The sequence below is a fragment of the Pezoporus flaviventris genome, unplaced genomic scaffold (assembly GCF_033815535.1).
Source record: "Pezoporus flaviventris isolate CSIRO_AGI_PZ_B2104156 unplaced genomic scaffold, CSIRO_AGI_Pfla_v1 ptg000107l, whole genome shotgun sequence".
NCBI classification, from domain to species: domain Eukaryota; kingdom Metazoa; phylum Chordata; class Aves; order Psittaciformes; family Psittacidae; genus Pezoporus; species Pezoporus flaviventris.
In genome coordinates this window covers 1,197,066-1,219,406 of record NW_026892655.1, presented here as the reverse complement: position 1 = coordinate 1,219,406, position 22,341 = coordinate 1,197,066, and the positions used below count along the sequence as shown (strand labels likewise).

Genomic DNA, 22,341 nt, shown 5'->3' with positions numbered 1-22,341 from the left:
CTGAATAAATCATGGGCTGAATGATGGAGGAGCAGCCCGGCACGTACGCAGGCCTCAAGGGCGGGAGGGCGGCGGCGAGGGCCCCACAGCCCCACGGCCCCACGGCTCAGCGTGATGCTGGTAATGCCAACATACGCACGGCCTGCCCCAGTGCCAGTCCTCATTAGCACCAAACTCAGTGATGGGTCGATGAGGCTGGGGCTGGAGCTGCCCCTCCTCATCCCATGATGCCTTTTCCTGCCTCCTGGACTCCCACCCACCCGCTGCCCCAAAACTCGTCCTGCCATAACCCTGCTGCAGCTGGGGCCAGAGCCGGGCACCCTCAGCCCCAGCATCAGCCCCTCACACCAGGGTCTCTCCCAGTGAGGGCAGGGACCCAGCAGCAACCCAGGGCACCCAGCCAGGGACCCCAAGGACACAGCAGGGTCTCCTGGCCAGGCAGGAGCTGCTTCTTCCTAATCCCCAGCGCCAGGTCCCTCGTGTCTGTGCACAAGCCAGATTACAGGGGGCTATTTCTGACGGCAGCTTAAAGGTTTGGGTAAGGGGATGAGGCAGAGCCAGCCCCCACCACAGCGGTGCTGGAGCCAGGGAGAAACGTGACCCTCGGCCCATGGCTGCACCCACATCCTGCTCCTGCCCCATGGCACCTAAATGGGCTTTGGGGCTCAATCCCCCACTGGGTTGGGGGGTGCTGGTGTCGGGGGTTGGGGGCTGCACCCGGTGGCACAGGGAGGGGAGCAGATGGATGGGGAAAGCTGGAGCACGACGGGGGGTTTATCCCCAGCTTGTTGCAGGCAGGGGCCTCAGCCCCATCTGTCTCCCACTGCCCCACATCCAGCCCCTCGCTCTAATCTTGTCCCCGCCGCACGTAGGCCGGAGGCAGAAGAGAAGCGGAGATCATCCATCAGTGCCCCACAGCCAACAGCAACCATGGGGGGCATCACCCCTGCCCCACATGGGGACTGTGGGTGCCCCCCCCAACCCCGGGGCTTCTCATCCCCTTCAGCGGCTCGCAGCAGCACTGGGGGCACCGGTGACCCCTCTGCCACCCGTGTCCCCCCCATGGCACAACGAGGGGGGTGCGGGGCCATGCAGGGGGTCCTGGGGTACCCCGGAGCCTCTCCCCGAGCATCCGGCTTGGCTCAGCAGAAGCCGCTGCCGGAATTAGAGCGGGATGTTCCGGGTGAGGAAATCCAGCTCCGCAATCCCGTTATCCCGTTGCTGTTATCCCGTTGTTGTTATCCCGTTGTTATCCCGTTGCTGTTATCCCGTTAGCGGCGATTAGCGCCGGTGCCGCCCTGACCCCGCACTCACGGAAGTACCGCAGCGTCTCCTCCATCTGCCGGGGCGTGAGCGGGGCCGCGGGCCCCGGGGGCCGGGGGGGGCACGGAGCCAGTCCTCGTGGTCGTAGCCGAAGACGGTGTCGGCCCGCAGCGTGTAACGGGGCAGCGGCTCCCGCAGGAGGCTGCTGAGCTCCACCTCGGGGACATCGCCGCTGCACGGCTCTGGGGGCACCGGGCGAGGGCTCAGCAGTGGGGGGCACCGGGAGCTCCCCAGAGACACTCGTGAAGGGACCGGGGGTTGGGGGACCCCCCATAGGGTGGCAAACAGGGGATCCCCCCCCAGGTCCTAACCTTAACCCCTCTCGCCTCCCCGTTTCCCCCTTTCTGCGGGCAGGGTCCTGCTGCCATCTCCTGGCCACGCTCTGCCCGACAGAGCAGCGCTGGGGTTCAGCGGGAGAGGGATGCTGTGGGGCGAGGGATGCTGGTGTGGGGTGAGGGATGCCGTGGGGCGAGGGATGCTGGTGTGGGGTGAGGGATGATGTGGGGAGAGGGATGCCGTGGGGCAAGGGATGTTGGTGTGGGGCAAGGGATGCTGTGGGGAGAGGGATGCTGCTGTGGGGAGAGGGATGCCATGGGGCAAGGGATGCTGGTGTGGGGTGAGGGATGCCAGGAGGGTGGCTCAGCTCCAGTCATAGATGGGGACAGGACAAAGGACCAGCCCGGAGCTGCCCCAGCTCCACATCCCCTCGCCCCACTCCCCACCACAACCCGGCTCTACCCACCAGTGATGGTTGCGGCATCGCAGCATCTGCCTGTGGATGTGGGGCTGGTGTGGGGCAGGGCAGTGACGGGGGAGTCCGGGCTGCGCTGGAGGTGGCCGGGGGGGGTCTCTGGTGGGACCACGGTGTCCAGTTTGGCTGCTGTTACGTGGGGGGGGCCATGGGAGAAGCTCTTTCCACCCTGGCTCACCGGAGCAGCACTGGGCAGCAGAGTCCCTCCTGCGGCCCCTGCCTGCGGACAAGGAGCCGTTAGGGTGATGCTCTGGGGACCAGGGACACATCCTGAACCCCGCGCTCCGGGTCCTGTCCCCAAGCACGCTGCCCGCTGGTTAAAGGCTCCCTATGGGCAGCATCTGCCCAGCCGGGGCTTGTGGGGACCTGGACAGCGCGGCCAGGGCCGCGGGTCCCCCCATGGGGACAAGGGGAGCAGGCAGCACCAGGACAGGCCCCACTGCTGCCGAACACGGCGCAGTTCCGGGATGGCGCCGGGTCATCGTACCTGCTCAGCTCCACTACGTGACACGGGGCACTCAGCACCAAAGCAAACACTTGGTGATGTCCGGATCAGCACCGGTGCCGGAGGGGGGAGAGGATGCTCCGAAGGGATGGGGCAGGAGCCTGCGCCCCTCCCCGGGCTCGCTGCCGGGTCCCTGCCCGTGGTAGCGGGCAGAGGAAGGAGCCGCGGAGGTGCTCGGAGCGGGCAGACGCATGGGAGCCTGCGGAGCCCCACCTCGGAGGGCAAAGTTCGGCTGCGAACCTGCTCCCCGCCCGCTGCAGGATGCGGAGCCGGGACCCGCCGCGCTGCCCCGGGCAGGGCTGGGCAGCACCCGCGCCCGGCCGGGCCATAAACGCATCACGGGACAGGCCATAAACCAGCACGTTCCTGCCCCCTCCAGCGCCCCGGCTCCGGCTGCAGCCGCTGCGGGCACCGCTGTGCCCGGCCCGGAGCCCCGTGCCCCATCTCCACCCCTGCTCCCCCCCCCCTCCAGCAGGGCCGTGCCAGGGCATCGCCGTTACCTCCGCAGCGCCCCCAAACCCTGCACAGCCGGGAGGCAGCACGGACACCCCCGAGCACGCCCATGGCCCCAGTCTCTGCCCCCCGGCACTGGAACCGTCAGACTCAGGTGGCTCAATCCGCCCGAGGAACAGATCCGCAGCCCCAAACCCGCAGCCCCCCCCATGGCCCCCAGCGCAGGAAGGGACCCACCGTGCTGCGGGGCTGCCGCTGCCCGCGCTGGCTCCGCGGATGGGGCCCGGTGTGGGTCAGCGCGGGGCCGGGGCTGCCAGAGCCCTGCGCCTGCTCTTGGCCCCGCTCCTGCACTCGTTGCACCCAGGGAGAGCCGGGTCCGGACCCGTCCGAGCAGCTCCCATCGCACCCGGCCCCTGCCCTTGGGCTGATGCGGGACCTGCCCCATGGGAGCAGGGCGGTGGTGCCGGGGCAGCAGCGGGAGCAGCAGGGCCCTGGTCAGGGGGCAGGCGCAGACCTGAGCCCGGTGCCCTCTGCCCGGTGCCATCGTGCGGCTCCTGCCCTGCCCGTGCAGCCGCGGGTGGCTTCATCCCATGGCTGGGATGTGGGCGCCGCTGCCACCCTGCCCTGGCCCCAGCGCAGGGGGTGTCCCCAGGGGGGCCCTTGTGGAGCCCTCCTGAGCTGGGAACGTCCCTTGAAGTCACAGACATGGCCAGGATGCGGCTCCCGCAGTGCTGGATCCCAGCCCTCAGCAATGGGTCTCTCCATGCACCCAAAGCCATAACCCTGCCCTGCTCATCCTGACGCTGCCCCACTTCCCAGCTGGAACGGGCTCAGTTCTGCTGTGATCCCCAAGCCCGGGTGCTCTGTGCCTGCCACAGCCCTCACTGGGGCTGCCCACACCGTGGGATGCTCCCTGTGCCCAAGGGCCGTGTCCTCAGCTCCCTTCCCCCCCTCCGCAGCCTCAGCCTCTTCCGCAGAGCAGGAAAACCCTCCCCGCTCCCACGCTGACTTCCTGGTTCAGGCACTGGGGAAGATGGAGCACGGCCGCATCCCAGCTCCTGCGGCCAAACCCCTCTGTAGCTGCGGCCAATCCATCCCTGGGGATCCCGGTCCAGCCGCAGGCCCCCAACCGCTCGCTCCGAGGAAAACCCCTTATAGGTGTCAGAGCCCCCAAGTGGGAGTGGGGCCATGGAAGTCTCAGCACCTTCCCCATGGAGAAGACCCCAGGGTTTGAGGGGCACATCCCTGCCCATGGCCCCGGGTGCTGCAGGACCCGGTCCCTCCTGGGGCAGGTGCTCAGTGTCCTGCTCCCCCTGCACAGGGGCCCGTTCCCGTTGTCACTGCTCCAGCTCCTGCTCTGGCAGCGCCTCCCTGGTCCCAGCCTTGTCTCGAAGCTGCCCTCCGGAAGCGCGCTCGGCTCTGCCCGGGAAGCAGCTGCCGTGCTCCTCATCCCTATGGCAGGGCCAGGGCAGGAAGCGCGGCCGCATCCCTCCTGCGCCGCGGGGCTGAGCTCAGCACAGGAGCCATGGGGCAGGGATGGAGCCGGCCCCGCTTCCCAAAGCGGCTCCTGCCAGGCCTGACCACGGCCAAGCACGGTCCTGCTGTGCCCTGTGCCGTACCCACCTCCCAGCACGATCCCTCCTGGCACAGGCGACGCTTCCCATTGCGCTCCTGGGCACGGCTGAGCCAAGAGCATTTCCTCTGCCATCTGCTGCCGTGCTGGGCAGGAGGCAGCCCGGGTTGATGGAGGCAATGCCAGCGTTCACCTGGCCCCATCCAGGCTCCGCTCCATCACTCAGAGCGGCTCAATCCTGACCAGCACCTCAGTAAAGAGGAGATGCTGCTGGTGCTGCCTAATTAACACGAGTCTTAATTACAGGGAGGTTGCAGCTCCTGACAGAGCAGAGGTGCCTGGTGACGGGCACGGGGCTGCGAGAGGTGACCTGTGCCTTGCTGAGCAGCATCCTCAGCCACCACCTGAGCCCTGGGCCAGGCAACGTGGGTGCAAAGGATGGAATGAGCTCCCACAAGGAGGGTGCTGGTGACCCGCAGCCCGGCCACCCCAATGGGGCTCGGGGACAGAAGAACAGGCTCAGGGCACCACGGGGCTGGGGGGTTATTTTATTCTTTGCTTTGGTCTATACAAAAACAACTTACAGAAATAATAAACTCTTCCATTCCTGCACCACGCTCCTGTAAGCGTCCATCCCCTTCCAGTGGAAGCGTTAAACCACCATCTAGAGCCTCTTTAGAACATGTGTTAGAGAAGGGAGCGGGCTGGGGGGGGACAGGAACACACCACTCACCAAAAAGAAGGGAAAGGGGTTAAAATGTGCAACAGAGATCAGTAACAAGGACACGGTTCCTAATGCGGGATCACTCCTATACGGGTCCTGGGGTGGGGGGGATAGGCAGGTACAGAGTCAGCTCCCCAACGGCTGATGGGAAAGAGACATCCCGATGGCTAAAAGGAAGGTCCTGGGACAGGGCACGCTTTGCTTTCAGCAAACGGGGTCGGCCTGATTTGGGTTTGGGTTCGCGGAGAACAAAGGGGTTTCCCATGTTAGATTCCATCCCTCGAACACCAACAGGGGGAACAAGCAGCGGGGTGTGGGGGGGGGTGTTGGAAAGCACAAACTTAAAGGTGGCAAAAGCCATTGGCACCATATTAAAAATACAAAAGAAATCTCTAGTCATAGAAAAAGGACTATTGTGGCAACGGAAGGTCGCAGACGGGGCAGGGCTTGTGGGCCTTAAAGCTTCAGAAACAGGATCTTGGATGCTGGATGCGGCAGGAGGTGCGTGAAGAAGTCCCAGGGGGAAAGGACCTCCTCCGCAGCCCCACAGCCAAGAAAAGACATCGAAAACCAAAGCCTCTGGTGGGAATGGAAAAGTTTTGTCTTCTCAGGCACTTCTGTCTCCCAAGTCCTTCTTGCAGATGCTCAGCCTGGGGCCACCCTCTTCTGTACGGAGAAAACACCTGCACGGGGCACGGAGAGCTCCTGTTACTGAGCTGAAACCTGGGGGCCACCAAAGCCCATGGGACAATGGGGACACCGACCCCATTGGCAGCGGGGACCCCACGGCCCTGCCATGCGCAGGGCAGCGGTACCTGGTGTGGGACACGTTAGGCCAGCATGTGGTCAGCAAAGGGCGCTCGGACGCCGTCGCTGTAGGCGTCCATGGGGTAGTCCCCGTCCATGTCCATGTGCATGTCGATGGGGTCCAGGGGGATGTCACCCGAGTACATGGGGCGATAGCCGGGGTCCAGCTCTGCGGGAAGGGATGGGGCAACCTCAGCTCCCATCAGTGAGCGGCTTCTCCAAGCCCAGACCCCCTCCTGGTCCCCCTGCCCGCAGCACCCACAATGGACCCAAGTGCCACCGACGGCCCCACGCGCCGGGGCCAGCATCCTGCTGAGCATCCCCAGCAGGCCAGGCTGGTGCTGCACCAGCAGCCACCCAAGAAAGGGTTTGGAACCAGCCTGGTTTGGTGAGAGGAGGCCAATGCCCCACCAGAGCACAGCCACGGGGAGCCCCGCAGGAAGAGCCGGCGCCGCACTCACCATCTGAGTAGGGCTCGTTGATGGGGATCATGCTCTGAGCCTACAAGAGAAGGGGACACAAGTGAAGGGGGATTCGTGTTCACGCGTGCCCAAGGCCCAGCCCCATCCCAGGGAGCACCCAGCGCTGCTGGCGAGCTCGGGATGGAGCCCATCCACCCCGCACACCCTCTTTCCAGTCGCTCCCATCCACGGCTGGCTGCTGGAGCCGGGACCGGTCCATCCGCAGGGACAAAACGGGCTCCCTGGAGGATGCTCACCGCCTCCCAGGCTGCGGGGTCGTGCTTGAAGAGGGAGTTGGTGAGCTCCACGGAGACGCGCTTCCTGTAGTCGGGGTTCTTGTCCTCGGAGATGCGGAAGAGCACGGCAGCGGCGTAGGTGGCTGCAGGGCAAGGGCAGCAGCCTCAGCACCCTAAAGCACCGCGAGCTGGGGTGATACCCGGCAGCACAGAGCCCCCCCCAACCCCGGCACTCACCCGTCCCCTCGTTCCTGGAGTGCAGCAGCTCCATGAGGGGAGCCGAGGCCCCCTCAGCATCGATGGCGTCTGCTGCCTCCTTGTCCTGCGCCAGCTCGCACAGCACCCCGGCCGCCACGCGCTGGATGTTCTCCACCGGCGAGTAGAGGAGCTGTCGGGGTTGGTGAAGAGCACCATGAGGGGAAGCAGGCAGCGGGGAGCTGCGGGCTCCTGACGGGCTCCCACAGCGGCAGCGCTGGCAGCGAGCACCGGGGTCCCTGGGTGGGTGGGAGGTAACAAAGAGCAGCCCCGTGCCCCCCAGCCCCTGACCTGCACGAAGAGAGGGATGGTGTTGAGGCGGAAGATCTCCATGCGGTTCATGGGGTCCCGGGCCAGGATGTGCAGTGCCCCTGTGCATCCCTCCACGATCTCCTCCATCTTCACTCCGTCCTGCCAGGGGACAAGTGCTCAGCCAGGGCCATGGAGCAGCCGGAGCAGAACCAGCGCCAGGGCACAAACCCCCCCTGAGCATGAGCCAACCCCCCCACCACCAGGGATGGGTTGGTTTTGGGGGGGGCAGAGGGGTCTCACCGTGTAGGGCTGCTGCGTGCCGGCGGCCACGTGCCGCTGGGCATCCTGGTGAGCCTTGACCAGCAGCTGGACCAGGCGTGGGATGACGGCGGCCTCCTGCAGCGGGGCATGGTTGGCCGGGCACAGGGCCAGGTTGCGGATCAGGCCTATGGTAGCCTGGAGGAGAGGAGAAAGGGGTGAGGCGGGGGGGGAAGAGAGATGGATCTCAACCGTGGATCAGGGCAACGTGTGCTTCCCATGGGAACCCCCCAGCACGGAGCTTCCTCCTTGCTCATCCCACCCCATCCTCCTGCATGACTTCAGCTTCCTCCCACCGGGGCGAGTATTGACCCGACCCAGCAGCCAGCACGAGCTCACTTCCTCCATTAGCTGCCATCAGGGATGCGGCTCACCGTGCCGCATGCAGCCACGCACAGCACCGGCCACAGAGCCCTCAGCACCGCATCCCGGCACGGAGCGGCAGCCGGCGGCCAGCTCCAGCCCCTCACCTTGACCAGTGGCCACTGGTTGGGCTGGTTGAGGAGCTTGACGATGGCGGGGATGCCGTAGTTGAGCCGCACCGAGTTCTGCGCCATCTCGGCCTCGGGGTGCCGGCTGGTGAGGTGCCGCAGCGCGCACACGGCCGGCTCGGTGATGTCCTCCTTGTCGCCCGCCCGCAGGATGGTGTGGATGAGGGCTTCCACCCCGTTCGACTGCGTCACCAGGGTCTTGTTCTTGCTGTTGTTGCAGGTCAGGTTGGAGAGGGTGCCGGTGGCGCAGGTCAGCACGTTCACGTCGTCGGAGCTCAGCTGGTTCACCAGGATCTTGAGGACCCCGTCCAGGCCCTCCTGCGGGAGCAGGGATGGGAGGTTGGAGCAGCCTCCGTGCTGCAGGCTCTTGTCCAGGCCTGGGGAGCCAGAGCTGCCCTGCAGCACGCCATGGACCGGAGCAGGCAGTGATGGAGGAGATGCAGCCTTTGCACCCCCCCGGTCCCCCGAGCTGCTTGCCCGCGGTGCTCCCGGCACGCGCTGCTCCATTGGGAATTCAATGTCTCCAGCAGCATTTCCCTGCTGGGAACTGCAAACAATGCATCCCCGGGTGACCCGGTCCCAGCCCCGCCGCAGGCAGGGGCAGGAAGGAGTTAAAGGCACCACGGTCCCGTCCCCCCCCGCAGCTGAGCAGGGATGGTTCAGCGCCAGCACAAATAGTTTCCAGGCTGCATCAGGCTCTAATCTGCCCGGAGGAGCCCCAGCAGCTGGGGATCGCATCAGGAGGCGGCAATGGGCTGCGAGAGCAACCCCAGAGCAGGGCTCAGGGTCACCCTCACCCGGCCCCCCATGGGCAGACACCTCCACATCAGCTCCTTGGGCAGCACCAAGTGGGTGGCTGGGGTCCAAGGCAGGGCCAGCACCAGCCCTGGCGATGCTGCCCCCCCATCACAGATAAACTGGGGTGGCCTCAGCAGCAGCAGCCCCCAGACTGGGTGCTGGAGCACAGGGCAGGGTCCCGCACGCTCACCTGCTTGGTGGCCACATCAGACAGGTTCCGCAGGGTCCAGAGGCAGTTCTGGACCAGCCTGGGGCTGGAGCTGGTCAGGTGCTTGCCCAGCGCCTGCATGCCGCCTGCCAGGGAGGAGACCCCAGCGTCAACACCCAAAGGAGAATGGGGAGGCAATAGGTTTGCACGGCGAGAGCAGCCCATAAATGATGCTCCTAATGCGGGATGCAGCCTCAGAGGCTAAATGCAGCGCAGGGAGACGGCTCCCAGGCAGCCAGGCCAGATCCTGCTCGCACACAGTGCCAGGGCAGCACCTCAGCAGCCGTTCAGAGCATCCCCCCTGCACCCCCCCGCCCCACCTCCTGCCCCACACCGGCAGCCCCTCTTACCAGCCTCAACGATAGCGGGCTTGTTGCTGGGACACACCGAGAGCACCTTCAGCACCCGGCTCGTGGTCCAGAGCAGCTTCTCGTAGTTGTAGCTGCGCATGATCTGCACCAGGGCCTGGGGGCCTCCGTTGGCCAGGATTATCAGCTGCAAGACAAGCACCATGGGCAGGGCGTGCGGCACACGCGCTGCCATCACCCCCGTGAGAGCAGGGCATCAGCCCGCAGGGAGCAAGGATGGGCAATCACCCCGCTCCTCCCTCCCTTCTGTAGGACCCCCCGTGCCCCACCTTGCTCTCCTGGTTGCCGTAGGCGAGGAGCTGAAGGCAGTCGGTGGTGATGGCCAGGAACTTGGGGTTGTTCTTGTTGAGCAGAGGGACCATCTTCTGCAAGCCGTCGGCCAGGCGCACGGCCATCTTGGCCCCTTCCTGGTACAGCAGCAGGTTGTGCAGGGTGGTGATGGCGTAGAAGAGGACCGACTCGACCGGCGAGCTGCAGGCAGCAGCCCGGAGCCACGTCAGCTCGCCACAGCCCCGGCTCCCACCCAGCGCCCTCCCGCAGCGCCGGATGCGAGCCCAACCGTGCCACGGGCAGGGACACCGAGGGAGCCCCATCCCTATGGACAAGGCAATGGGGGGGCTGCTCCCCTCCTCCTGCCGCCACACAGGCTCCAAAGGCAGCAACCCCTGGGGCTCCCATAGGCTGAAAGGTTCCAGGTCTCCCATTCCCTTGGTTTTGGTGCGAGCAGGAGGCAGCAGGAGCCCTCCCTTCCTCTACCCCCAGCCCAGGATGGGGGGGGGACCTTTTGTGCTCCCGACCAGCAGCCTCCTACCTCAGCATCCTGACGAGGGCCGGGATGCCGCCGGACTTGAAGATGGAGAGCAGGCCCTCGCGGTGGTGCGAGAGGTTGTGCAGGATGCTGGTGGTGCAGCGCGCCGTGTCCAGGTCGCTGGTGCTCTGCATGGTGCGCACCACGGCCGCCACGATCTGCGGCGACTGCATCAGGGCACGGCGCGAGGCCTCCTTCTTGGAGAGCTGGTTCACGATCATGGCTGCTTTGCTGACAACCACCTGCGGGAGAGAAGCTGCTGGTGGGAAGGGGTCCCGCTGCCGCCCATCCCCGCAGGGACAGGAGGGATCCACGGGCAGCGTGGTGCTGGGGCAGCAGCATCAGCACGGATGAAGACCGCTGGTTGTAACAGCGCTCATCCGCGCTGCTCCGGGAGCCACGCTGCAGTGCACAGAACAATGCGGGGTCCATGCAGCACCAGCATGCTGCAGGGATGGGCTGCAGCACCGAGAGCTGGTGTCTGCGCAAGGCCAGGGCAGGAGAGCTGCATCCCGAGCAGCAAGGATGGGATGCGAGCGGACGGAGCTGGGTTCCATCCTTCTGCGGGGATTGCAGAGCTCTGCCAAGGAGCCCCATGAGGACGGGAGCTCATCTGTGCTGGGAGCCCGGCGCCAGCCAAGCCGCTTCCTTACCGGGTCCTCATCGTTGAGCAGCTTGGTGAGCTCGGGGATGGCGCGCGTGGCCAGCTCGGCGTCGTCCTGGTAGTTGATGAGGTGCACGATGGCCGATTTCAGCATCTGCGAGGGCTCGGCCAGGCGCTGCACGTTGGTCTGCTGCCCCTCGAGCTGCGTGCTGAGCAGCAGCGAGCGGTCCTCCACCGTCTCCGGGTACATGGCGGCACGGACGCGCTGCGCCCGGGTCATGGCCAGCTGAGCCTCCATGTCCGCTGCGGGGGGCAAGGAGGAGCAGCGTCAGAGCCGGGCTCCCCCACCGCCGCTTCCCCATCTCGATGCGCTGAGCATCGCCGCAAGGAGCTGGTGCTTCAAAGCGGGCACAGATACGGCAGCGCGGAGGTAACGCAACGCTCAGTGAGGCAGCGTGAGGAGGCACTCGTCTCACAAGGCCCATTCATTAAGAAATGAAGGATATTTGCAACTTGGACAAGCTGGGGATTAGGAGGAGGACACAGAGACCTCCCCTGTAACACCGGGATGAGAGTGAGCTGTGCGGCAGCGATGCTGCAGCAGTGTCCCCGTCACTGCGGCACGGGTACCACTTGGTCCCCAGGGGTGCTGGCAACCAAACCTCCCATGGCCCATCCGCACGGGGGGATGCGTGGAGGCGAACAGAGCCCTCTTTTACGGGCTAAAGCTGTGGGAAGCATCTCCTTTAGCTCCGGGGGCTGTGTCTCTGCCTGCTTTGCCCTCGCAGACAGGCCAAGCAGGCAGAGCTGGAGCACAGGCTGGCAGCTCGGAGCCAGCGCTCCCGCGTGGGCAGCAGAGCAGACGCCGATCCGTGGGCCGGGATCAGCTGTTCCCAGCTCGATCCAAGGCGGATGTGCGCGCAGAGCTCAGCACCGCGGGCTGGCTGCGTGCCACCCCACGGCCCCAGCGCGGGGCAGGACAGGAGGGAGCAGATTTCAGCAGCTCCCGGGGTGTGGAAGGCGGCGTGGAGCAGTGCCCAGAATGAGCACGGCTCCCGGGGGAGGCGAAGGCAGGCAGGAGCTGAGCAGCCAAGGCTGCAGGCGTGCCCGGTCCCGCAGCCCGTACCTTGTGCTTGGCTCTGGTTCTGGCTCCCTCCCTGGCAGTAGCTGGTGGTGGTCGTCTTCTTGATGGTGTACTGCTTCCCATAGAGCTCCTCCTCGTCCCCGAGGCACTTGCTGCTGACCGAGGGCACCTGGGTGTTGACTCCGGAGTGGATGCCCGAGTCGTAGGTGTAGGTTTGCTGCCACTCCGTCACCTTGATGGGCTGCTCCATCATGTTCATCACCTCCATGGCTGCTCTGCGGGGCAGGCAGGGGAGGAGTGAGTCCTGCGGCAGCCCCCAGCCCCACGCAGCCCCAGCAGATGCCAATCTGCCCCTCCGCCCGGCGCCGGATGAAAGCAGCGCGGGGATGACGAACCCACAGCTCAGCACTTTGCTGCTCGTGTTCAGACACGACCGCGCCTGGCGCAGCGTCAGCACCGCCTCGGCGGGGAAGGTGCGAGCGCAGGGACCCGCAGCCAGGACCCGGCTCCAGCCCCACCACTTGTACAGCGCGGCCTCAGAGCCAGGGGCTGCAGCGCCAAGGAGCTCTTCGAAGCCCTCTGGGATGCTCCCAAATCACCTAAAGATGCCCAGGCGAAGCTCTCCTGCGGGCGCTCAGCACCACGAGCACCCGTGGCGCGGTCCCGTGCTGCGCTGAGCACCACACTGTGGCGGCAGGACAGGGCAGCCCGGCGCCCCCCAAACTCAGGACCAGGCTGCTTTCGAGCAGGGCTGCGTTTCCCTTCTCTTTCCTAAGGAGGATGGCTCCCGGAGGAACCCCTGAGCTCACAGGCAGGCGGAAGCTGCAGGGCTGTGAGTCACCAGCCCCACATCCAGCCCCCGGCACGGCCAGGAGGGGAGGGATGGGGGGGGACGACACGACACAGACAGCACCATCCAGCCCCACAGCGGGATTCCTGCCCCTTCATCCGGCGGCGCAAGGGTGGGGATGACTCAGAGTTTCAGAGGCGAGATAAGCTTGAAGGGAGCAGCTGCACCCGGCCGCGCTTCCCAACAGGCGTAATTACCACCTCCACCAGCTCTGATTCATGCAGCAACCCGGACCGGGGCGGCCACGCGCCCCTGGATGCGCTCCAGACCCCGGCACCAGCCGGGCCGGTGCGGCAGCCTCGGGCCTTAACACCCTGCTTGGGGTTGGAAGGGGAAGGGGTTGAGGCCCCCCAGCAGCCCCCCACCACCCGGCAGCTGAGTCAGGGCGTCGGGTGGCGGCCGGGGACGCGGCGTGCGTGGGGCGCGCGGTGGGGCACGGCGCGCACGGGCTTGGCACAGCTCGCCCCAGCGCTGCCGGCTGTTCCCAAGGAGCGGCCGAGCTCGCAGGGAAAAACCCCAGCCTGGCACAAACACTGGAGCCACATCACACATCCCACCGTGAGAGCATCCCACTGTGCGAGCATCCCACCGTGAGCGCACCTTACATCCCACTGCGCGAGCACCCTGCATCCCACCATGAGCACACCTTACATCCCACTGCGCAAGCACCCTGCATCCCACCGTGAGCACACCTTACATCCCACTGCGCAAGCACCCTGCATCCCACCATGAGCACACCTTACATCCCACTGCGCGAGCACCCTGCATCCCACCGTGAGCGCACCTTACATCCCACTGCGTAAGCACCCTGCATCCCACCATGAGCACACCTTACATCCCACTGCGCGAGCACCCTGCATCCCACCATGAGCACACCTTACATCCCACTGCGCGAGCACCCTGCATCCCACCATGAGCACACCTTACATCCCACTGCGTAAGCACCCTGCATCCCACCATGAGCACACCTTACATCCCACTGCGCGAGCACCCTGCATCCCACCATGAGCACACCTTACATCCCACTGCGTAAGCACCCTGCATCCCACCATGAGCACACCTTACATCCCACTGCGCGAGCACCCTGCATCCCACCGTGAGCGCACCTTACATCCCACTGCGTAAGCATCCTGCATCCCACTATGTGAGCATCCCGCATCTCACTGCTGCATTCTGCATCCAACCCTGCATCCCACCCTGTCAGCATCCCACATCCCACCATGCGAGCACCTTGCATCCCACCTTGTGAGCATCCCGCATCCCACCGATGCATTCTGCATCCCACCCTGTGAGCATCCCGTATCCCACCGATGCATTCTGCATCCCACCCTGCGAGCACCTTGCATCCCACCGATGCATTCTGCCTCCCACCCTGCATCCCACCCTGTGAGCATCCCGTATCCCACCGATGCATTCTGCATCCCACCCTGCGAGCACCTTGCATCCCACCGATGCATTCTGCCTCCCACCCTGCATCCCACCCTGTGAGCATCCCGCATCCCACCACGGGCACCCCCAGCCACCTCCCCAGCACCGCTGCTGGGCCCTGCTCCTGCCAGTTCAGTGTTCTTGAGCTGTCAAGCAGCAATCACAGCCTAAGAACTGCTCTGGCTTTAATGTGCCCTGCATTATGCATGCTCGCAAGGCAGCAGGACCTGGACCCGCTAATGGAGGCCAGCCAGGGCAGATCATTCCCACGCAGGGTGTGGGCAGGAGCTGGGGTTCCCATTCAGCGCATGACGCCCGTGTCCGCTCCCCACCCTGTGCCCCAGCAGGGCTTGGCCAGGAGAGCCCCAGTGCCAAGCTGGGAGTGCCCCAGCACCACACACCCTGTGCGTATCCCAGAGCTGCTGCCTCGGCAGTTGGGAGAGCAAATCCTCCCCCATTGGAACGCCCTGGCCATGGGGGCAGAGCCTCCAAACTATGGGGAAGCCAAAGGAAAGCAATGACAAGCCCTGCCCAAGGAAGGCCGCGGGCAGGAGAGCGCACTGCTGGCACTGGTGGCCTTGGTGCTGCTGCCCTGAACAGGCTGGGCAAGGGGAGAGCAGAGCCAAGGGCAGGGAAGCTCCTGCAGTGCACGGGGGGGGGGGGGGTATAAGGACCCCGAGCATCCCCAAAGCCAGAGCAGGGACCCCCAGGCAGCAGGGAACCAGCACTGGAGGGGGGCAGGCTGTGCCTGCACCACAGCGGCTGCTGGCATCTGCTCCACAACACACAGGCATTTGATAGGCTCTTAATTCTCCAAACCTGGCTCCTCGGAGCTCCCTCCCTGCATTATGCATGAGCCATTCCCCCCCCCCCCCCCCCCCCCGTCTGCACCACGAGGACATCAAACGGCAGCAAAGCTCCTCGGAGCCCAGACACAAGCTCAGGTGATGATGGGCTCCAGACAAGGAGAGTGGGTCCAAGCTAATGAGCACCGGGTTAGAGGCGTCGGTGCCCTGCAGCAGATGCAGAGGGGGCATAGGGTGGGTGCTGCACAGCACAGGCACGATCCCTCCCCAGGAGGGACCATGGGCACCTCATTTAATGCAGTACCCATCGTTCCCCTGCAGCATCAGCACGGCCGGTGGCACCCGAGGTGATGGGGCCAGGGGAGCAAACGTTGGATGCTCCAGCAGCAAGCAGGGAGGTTTCCGCTGAGCCAAGCATCCTCTGCTCATCACTCAGTAAGGGCCAGACACCCAACATAAGCTTCGCCCCCATGCTCTATAACAGGGCTCTGTCCTCAGATGTCCTCCCTCCTCCTCCTCTGAGGGACCAGAGGATGCCGGTTGTGCCGGGGCTCACCCGTGATGCTTTTGGTGGTGAATGGATGCAGTGGGGCAGGGCCCCCACAGACAGCAAAGGGGAGGGCAGCAGGGGGTGTTTGGGGTCCAGGGGAGAACACTTGCCCTGGAGGGGTCAGCCGTGAGGGATGCTGGGCTGTAGGAAGGACAAGTGCTGCTCTTCCCTCCCTCATCCACAGGATGTTATTGGACGTCATGGAGCACAGCAAGGGCAGAGCGACACCACCCAGCCCCAGCTGAGCCCCCCCCAAGCCTGCAGGGAGCCAGGACTCAGCCCCAGGAACAGTGGGACCCCCCCCCCCCAGGAGCCAGCAAGGCAGATATGGGGCAGCCCAAAGAGCGGGTCTGGGGGAGGACAGACCTCGAGCACCATGATGGGGACGGGGCCAAGCCAATAAAGGGGCTTCAGCCAGTGCCATGCAGCAGAGAGCCAGGAGAAGGTTAATGCCTCTCCCACCACTTCCCGCAGCCAGGAATGCCAGGGAAGGCAGAGGAAGCTCCCACGGCACCAGAGCCGTTTGATGAGCATCCAGCAGCACCGTCCCTCCCCACAGCGCCTGCGGAGGAAGGATCTGGGAACGGCAGCCCCAGGCTGAGCCACCCAGACCAGCAGCGGGGAGGCCACAAGCACTGCTTGGTGCAGGAAGAGCCATTGCCCAGGGACCTCGTGGGGAGCAGCAGCCCCCCCCAAAGTGAGCAGATGGGGGGCACAGAGCAGGTTCGGGGGGCTGAGATCACATCGTGCTTCCCAGTCCAGAGCATCCTTGCGCCCATTCTTCCCATGGAGCAGTGGAGCTGCAGTGACCCCCAAAGAGGCTGTGCCTGGAACTGGAGCCACTTCAGCTCTTAAGGAGAGGGAAGAGGCAGTGACAGCAACTCAACAAATGCAGTGTGAGAACAGAGTCTATTTTAGAAGCACTCGGGCTACAACGGGAACGATCTCTGGTCCCCAGCACCCTGCTGGAGCAGTGACCCCTGCTCGAACAGAGCCACATCGACACCCAGCAGCACTGGAGCCCTCCAAGGGACAAGGTCCCCCATCACCATCACCCCATTGCTAAGGAAGCTCCTGCAGCAGCCCCAGCACCGCACAAAAGCTGCGCTGGCTTTGAAGAGGATCCCTCGCAGGAACACGCAGCGGGAGGAGGCAGAGAAAGGAGCTTTTCAGGAGCATCAATGGGAAGCGTTAGAGTCAGAGCCCGGCTACCACAAGCCCTTTCAATGGGGCTTTACAGTGAAGATAAGTGGGTTTCAAAAGGGGAACAAGAGCAGTTTGAAGTTTAATGAGGAGGAGAGGGCAACAGGGGATCGGCCTCTTGTTGGAGACTGAGAGCTGACTGCAATGGCACGAGGCTGCCCTGGACCTGCACACAAAGGAGCTGGTGGCCTTTGTTGGCTGACAGAGGTACCAGCAGCTCTGGCCACCCCACCAGCTCTGACAGCATCAGGCACCTGAGGACAGGGATGGGTGGAAGCTGCTCTATAGACCTGTGCTCTCACCCCCTGGTTATTCTTTGGGTGCTCCTGAGGAGGTTAAGCTTGAGCAGAGCTCCTGCTCCCACCATCCAGGGGTACCACAGCTCCTGGGCATGGTGCCACCAGCCCCTGGCAGCATCCCCAGCGGGACCCGCTCTGCTCCTGCTCTCCATCACCTGCTCCCTGCACCCGCATCAACCGCTCCCGACAGCCCTGGCACACGCCGAGCCCAGGCTGAAGGGTCCTGGCACTTCACGCCATGACGAGTTATCACCCATCGCCCATCGTGAGAGCGTGCACAGCACCAGGCACGACAGCCACCGACCTGTGCGGGAGCTGCACCAAGGCACCATCTGCTGCACCACGGCCGGCGCGCGCTCCCCACACCGTGCCCCGCTGCAGCCCAGCATCACCTCCCTGCCCCACATGCGCTTCTGACCACTAGCACGGACCCAGCAGCCTTGATGTGGGATCAGGTCCCCTTCTCTTGTGCTGCCTCTGCTCCCATGGGGGCAGCCCCACACCAGGGATCCTGTCTCAAGGAGGCTTTTCCCATGGGCACGGACGTGCTGAAGACCCACGGCAGGGTCTCTGGCAGCCCCACATCTTCCCTCCCCACGTCCAACACTACCATCTGCAGAGGCGTGGGGAAGACCCACACAGACACATCCCCTCCTCAGTTCAAGCTTGCTGATCTCATTAGAAACACTGCCACTTGTCCATGGCAATTACCCACCATAGCTCCATCTGCATTAAACGAAAAAACACACAAACCCCATTATTTTGCTTTCAAGCGCACAAAGAACAAATCGTCCTTTAAGAACACGGTAATTGCAGGCTTTAAATTTAGGCTTTGAGCCTCCCAGCCTGTTCCCAGCTCCCATCACGAAACACTGGGGTTTTGCCACCTCGGCCCCGGCGGAGCCGAGGCGGTGGCAGGGACCCTGCGCTTCCCTTCTCCATCCAACTGCATTCCACGTGTAAAGTTCAGAGGCTTCACAAGGAATTATCAGCAGCACCCGTCAGCACCCGGCCTGTCGGAGCAAGTTAGGGGTTTGTCACCGGGGCTCTGCCCGCGCGTCACAGCCATTACAACAGCGCTGGGGCAGCACCAAAGCTCTCTCCCACACGCCTGATGCAGCCATTCCCGGCCCTGGCGGCAAAGGGGTTTGGGAGCTGAGTGGCCGAGGTGTGTGGAGGTGCCCTGGGGTCTGCCAGCAGCGGAGCCCCCCAAGGGCTGGCCGGTTGGGAAGGGTATTTCAAGCCTCTCCTTATAGAAACAGCTTCATCTCCTCTGCGCGCAGCCCTGGGGAAGCCGGGTTGAGGAGCTCTGCCCATTGAGGCACCTGCACAGCACCAGACCCAGCCCAGTTTAAGCACAGGCATTGCTTAGGTCAAGTTTAAAGGCTTCTTTGGAGAGGGAGCACCTCTGCCTCCACACCCCTGCTGGCCTCCAGTGCTTCAAACAGCATCCATAGGAAACAGGGGTGAACCCAAACCTCCCATCGCAGGGATTCGAGGCACCAGCACAGCCCCGGTGAGCTGCTTCCATCCACACAGACCCCCACAGTTACATGGGGCCAAGAGGCACCTCCCAAGCCCCACACCCCCAGTCTAGGTGAGAAAGCACCACCAAAAAGGAAGGCAAAAGCTCAAGTCCAAAGCAGCCTGAGCTGTTTTAACAGACATTAAATGTCCTTTTAAGTTGTGTTAATTAGAAGCCAGTCTCATTTAAACCCTGCAGACGAGCAGCAGCCTGGGTACAGATGCTGCAATTAAAGCCTTGCAAGTTCTCTGCAAAGCACCTCCCGGCCTGCGGATGGGCCCAGGGCAGCTCCGCTCCCGGGGGCTCCCCCATCCACACCCGGCTCCGAAACCCCGGAGAGCTGGAAGCACGATGGAAAGCCAGATCCCATGGAGCGCTCCCACACCAAACCACAGCCTCGAAGGGAAACCAGCATCCCGGGAACAGCCCCAGCCGAGAGCCGCGCAGCTGCACCCGCCTGCCCCACAGAGCAGGATTCCAATGGGGAAACAAAGGGGACAGTTAATGGGATTAGGGCAGCACCGAGCATGACACTGAACACCAGCACCGGGACCAGGGGGATGATCCTCCAAGGTCCCCGGCTGCAGCCAAGCCAGGGCAGTGCCACCATGGCTGAGCACAGGGCACGGTGCATGGGTCACTCCGTGCCCAGCCCCGGCAGAACCCCCCCAGCAGCCGGGCTCGGCCCCACCGGGATGCAGGCGCTTCCTGGAGCCGGCAAGGACGCTCCACCTCGCCCAGACAATAGGCTGAGAACGCCATTGTCTGGAAGCCAGGGCCCTGCCGTGGCAGCCCCACCTTCCCACAGCACCCCATTAGCACCCCCGAGTGCTGGGGACCCACATCACCCCCAGGAGCCGACCCCTGAGGAGGGGAAACCACCCCTTGGCCACTGGCGCCGGGAGCCTTGTCCATTCCTACCCAGACAGCCAACTTTGAGCCAAATCAGCAGTAAAATGGGGTTTTCATGAGACTTTACAGAAAGCCTCCAAAGCGATGAGCGATTACAGGCTTCAGATGTGCGGAGCCAGTTCCATGGGGTGCCCAGCGCACCGCCCGGGTGACATTGACACAGCACCCCCAAGGACACCAAAAGGGACCCCAAAGCCTCCCCGGCCCCGTTACCGGCTGGGCCGGACCCGAGTGCGGGGCCAGGAGCGGAGCCTTGGGCGCCCCGGCTGCGGTGACAGCTCCCGGCCCCGCTCCAGCCCCGCGGTACCCGGGGGGGGTGTGGGGTGTGTGAAGACGCTTTGCCCCCGGCACCAGCCAGCCCCACGGCAGAAGGCGCCGAGAGCAGCGGGCGCCGAAGCCAGGACGGTGCGGGCTGGAGCAGGAGGTGCGGCGGCTGCTGGGGACGAAGCCAGCTGGGTCATGGTCCCCTCCACACGGGGATGGTGGCAGGGAACGGTCACCAAAGCCACGGGGCTTGCCCGAGGCGCTAAGGAAGGGAAACGCTGTGGCCTAAGTGAGACTGAGGGCAGCCGCCACCTTCCCACCCGTGCGGGGACAACGCCAACACAGGACCGAGGCCTCTCGGCAAGGGCTCTCCCTCCTCTCCCGGCACCGACGTCCAAGCTGCTCGCAGCCTGCACCGGGCAGCTCCCAGCGCCTTTCACCGTTGCCCCTTCCTCTGCGAACCCGATTCACGAAGCCAAAGCGAGGAGCGGGCGCGCTCCTCTCCCACCGCCGCGGGCTCACCCTGGAGGGCTCCACCGGGACCCCCCTCTGGGCCGCGCTGATCCCGGGCCACCGAAGCCCCCCCCCCCCAAGCCCTCGGGCAGCGCCGGGCACCGCAGGGCTCCGGGGCGGACCCGGCAGCGCGGCCGCCACCGGGGAGCGGGGCCCGGGACAGCGCCCGCGGGGCCTCGCCCCAGGGACCCGCCCGACCGGATCCGCGCAGGCTGCGCCCTCCCCGGCCGCACGCACACGGGACCGGCGGAACTCGGGGCTCCGCTGCTGCGGAGGGGTTGGGGGGGGGGTGGCACCGACGGACCTGCCCCGGACACCGGGACCGAGCCGCGACCCCCGACCCGGCTCCTCCTCCGGCCCCGCACGGCGGAACCGGCCCGGGACAACCCCGGCACTGCCCGGTCCCGTCCTCCCCCCGGTGTTTCCCGGTCCCGGTCCCGATCCCGATCCCGGTCCCGATCCCGATCCCGGTCCCGATCCCGATCCCGATCCCGATCCCGGTCCCGGTCCCGATCCCGATCCCGATCCCGATCCCGATCCCGATCCCGATCCCGATCCCCTCTCACCTGCGCGCGCGCAACCCCTGCGCGAGCTCTGCCGCCCGCCCCGCTCCGGCCCGAACAAAAGCCGAGCAGCGCCCGCGCCAGCCCCGCCCCGCCCCGCCCTGCCTCGCCCCGCCCCAAGACCCGCCCCTCATGGAGTTTCCGCGTTCCTATTGGACACCCGACACGCCCGTCAACAGCGGCAGCCTCCTGGCCACGCCCCCCCGCCGGACGTGTTTATCCGCTCCCTATTGGCGGGGGCGCGGCCGCCCCGCCTGTGGCCGGCAGGTGATTGGGCAGCGGGGCGGGAATCACCTGGGTGACGTCACCGGGCGCGGCGAGGCACGTGCCGGGGGGGGGAGCGCGGGGACCCCCATGTGCGGGGATCCCCCCCCAGGTCCCCCCAAGGCTCCAGCATCGCCCTGAGGGCTCCGAGCGGGCAGGGCCGTGGTCAGGGTCCGGCTCAGCCCCGCGGCCCCCCCTGGGGTCCCCCGGTGCAGCCAGGCCATGGTGGCGCCATGCGGGCACCCCTGCCCCAGGCGTGGCGGTGGCAGCGCTGCGTGCCCGGGTGGGTTAACAACGGAGCAGGGCCCGTTCCCCGCGGAGGGAACCCGAGGCCGGAGCCGGGCAGGGGCAGCGAGAGGCGCTGGGGAAGGGCTGGGGCGGTGACAGCGCCCTGCGTCACCCGGCCCTGGCCAGACTGGTCCAGCCGGGTGCTGCTGCCGCGTCCCGGCTCACCCGGCTCCGCGCCGGCCCCAGGCGAAGCCTCGTCACCGAGTCAGGAGTGAGGGCTCAGCACCAGGGCAGGGCCCAGCCCATGGTGGGGATCGTCCAGCCGCCAGCCCCCCCAGAGCTGGGGACGCATCCTGCACCCCCAGCACCAGCCCTGCGCGGGTCTGTGCCGCAGCTGCCTGCCAGCGCTGACTCAGTTGGGAAATAGCAGCTCTGAAGGGAGGTGAGAGACGGAGCTTCCACCACCCCTGCAAGGAGCTGGGATCTCATCCCTGTGTGTGGAGCTGGGGAGCCAGGGCACAGCGAGAACCCTTCCAGCACGGGGAGGAAAGTGGCACAGCACACAGCATGGCACGGCACAGCAAACAGCATGGCACGGCACAGCACACAGCATGGCACAACACACAGCATGGCATGGCACAACACACAGCATGGCATGGCACAACACACAGCATGGCATGGCACAGCACACAGCATGGCATGGCACAGCACACAGCATGGCACAGCACACAGCATGGCACAGCACACAGCATGGCATGGCACAGCACACAGCATGGCACAGCACACAGCATGGCATGGCACAGCACACAGCATGGCACAACACACAGCGTGGCATGGCACAGCACAGCACACAGCATGGCATGGCACAGCACACAGCATGGCATGGCACAGCACAGCACACAGCATGGCATGCCAAG

The 22,341-nt window shown here is 65.4% G+C and overlaps 2 protein-coding genes across 2 annotated transcripts; both read right to left on the bottom strand.

Moving 5' to 3' along the window:
* Positions 1-1,249: 1,249 nt before the first annotated feature.
* On the bottom strand, positions 1,250-3,576 carry LOC133281746 (trafficking kinesin-binding protein 1-like). Its single transcript, XM_061477542.1, is given in 4 exon segments — positions 1,250-1,380; positions 1,383-1,505; positions 2,066-2,294; positions 3,439-3,576. Coding segments are annotated over 4 exon segments (621 nt in total).
* A 1,562-nt stretch (positions 3,577-5,138) lies between these two features.
* Positions 5,139-21,025, bottom strand: JUP (junction plakoglobin). The gene is made up of 15 exons (XM_061477472.1): positions 20,936-21,025; positions 12,062-12,292; positions 10,985-11,238; positions 10,335-10,573; positions 9,793-9,994; positions 9,506-9,650; positions 9,138-9,241; positions 8,129-8,467; positions 7,641-7,796; positions 7,380-7,499; positions 7,071-7,221; positions 6,855-6,976; positions 6,598-6,637; positions 6,159-6,305; positions 5,139-6,034 (listed from the first exon to the last, which is right to left on the bottom strand). The coding sequence occupies exons 2-14, from the start codon at positions 12,285-12,287 to the stop codon at positions 6,160-6,162; spliced, it is 2,244 nt and encodes a 747-aa protein (XP_061333456.1). The 5' UTR covers positions 12,288-12,292; positions 20,936-21,025; the 3' UTR covers positions 5,139-6,034; position 6,159.
* Between the last annotated feature and the right edge of the window lie 1,316 nt (positions 21,026-22,341).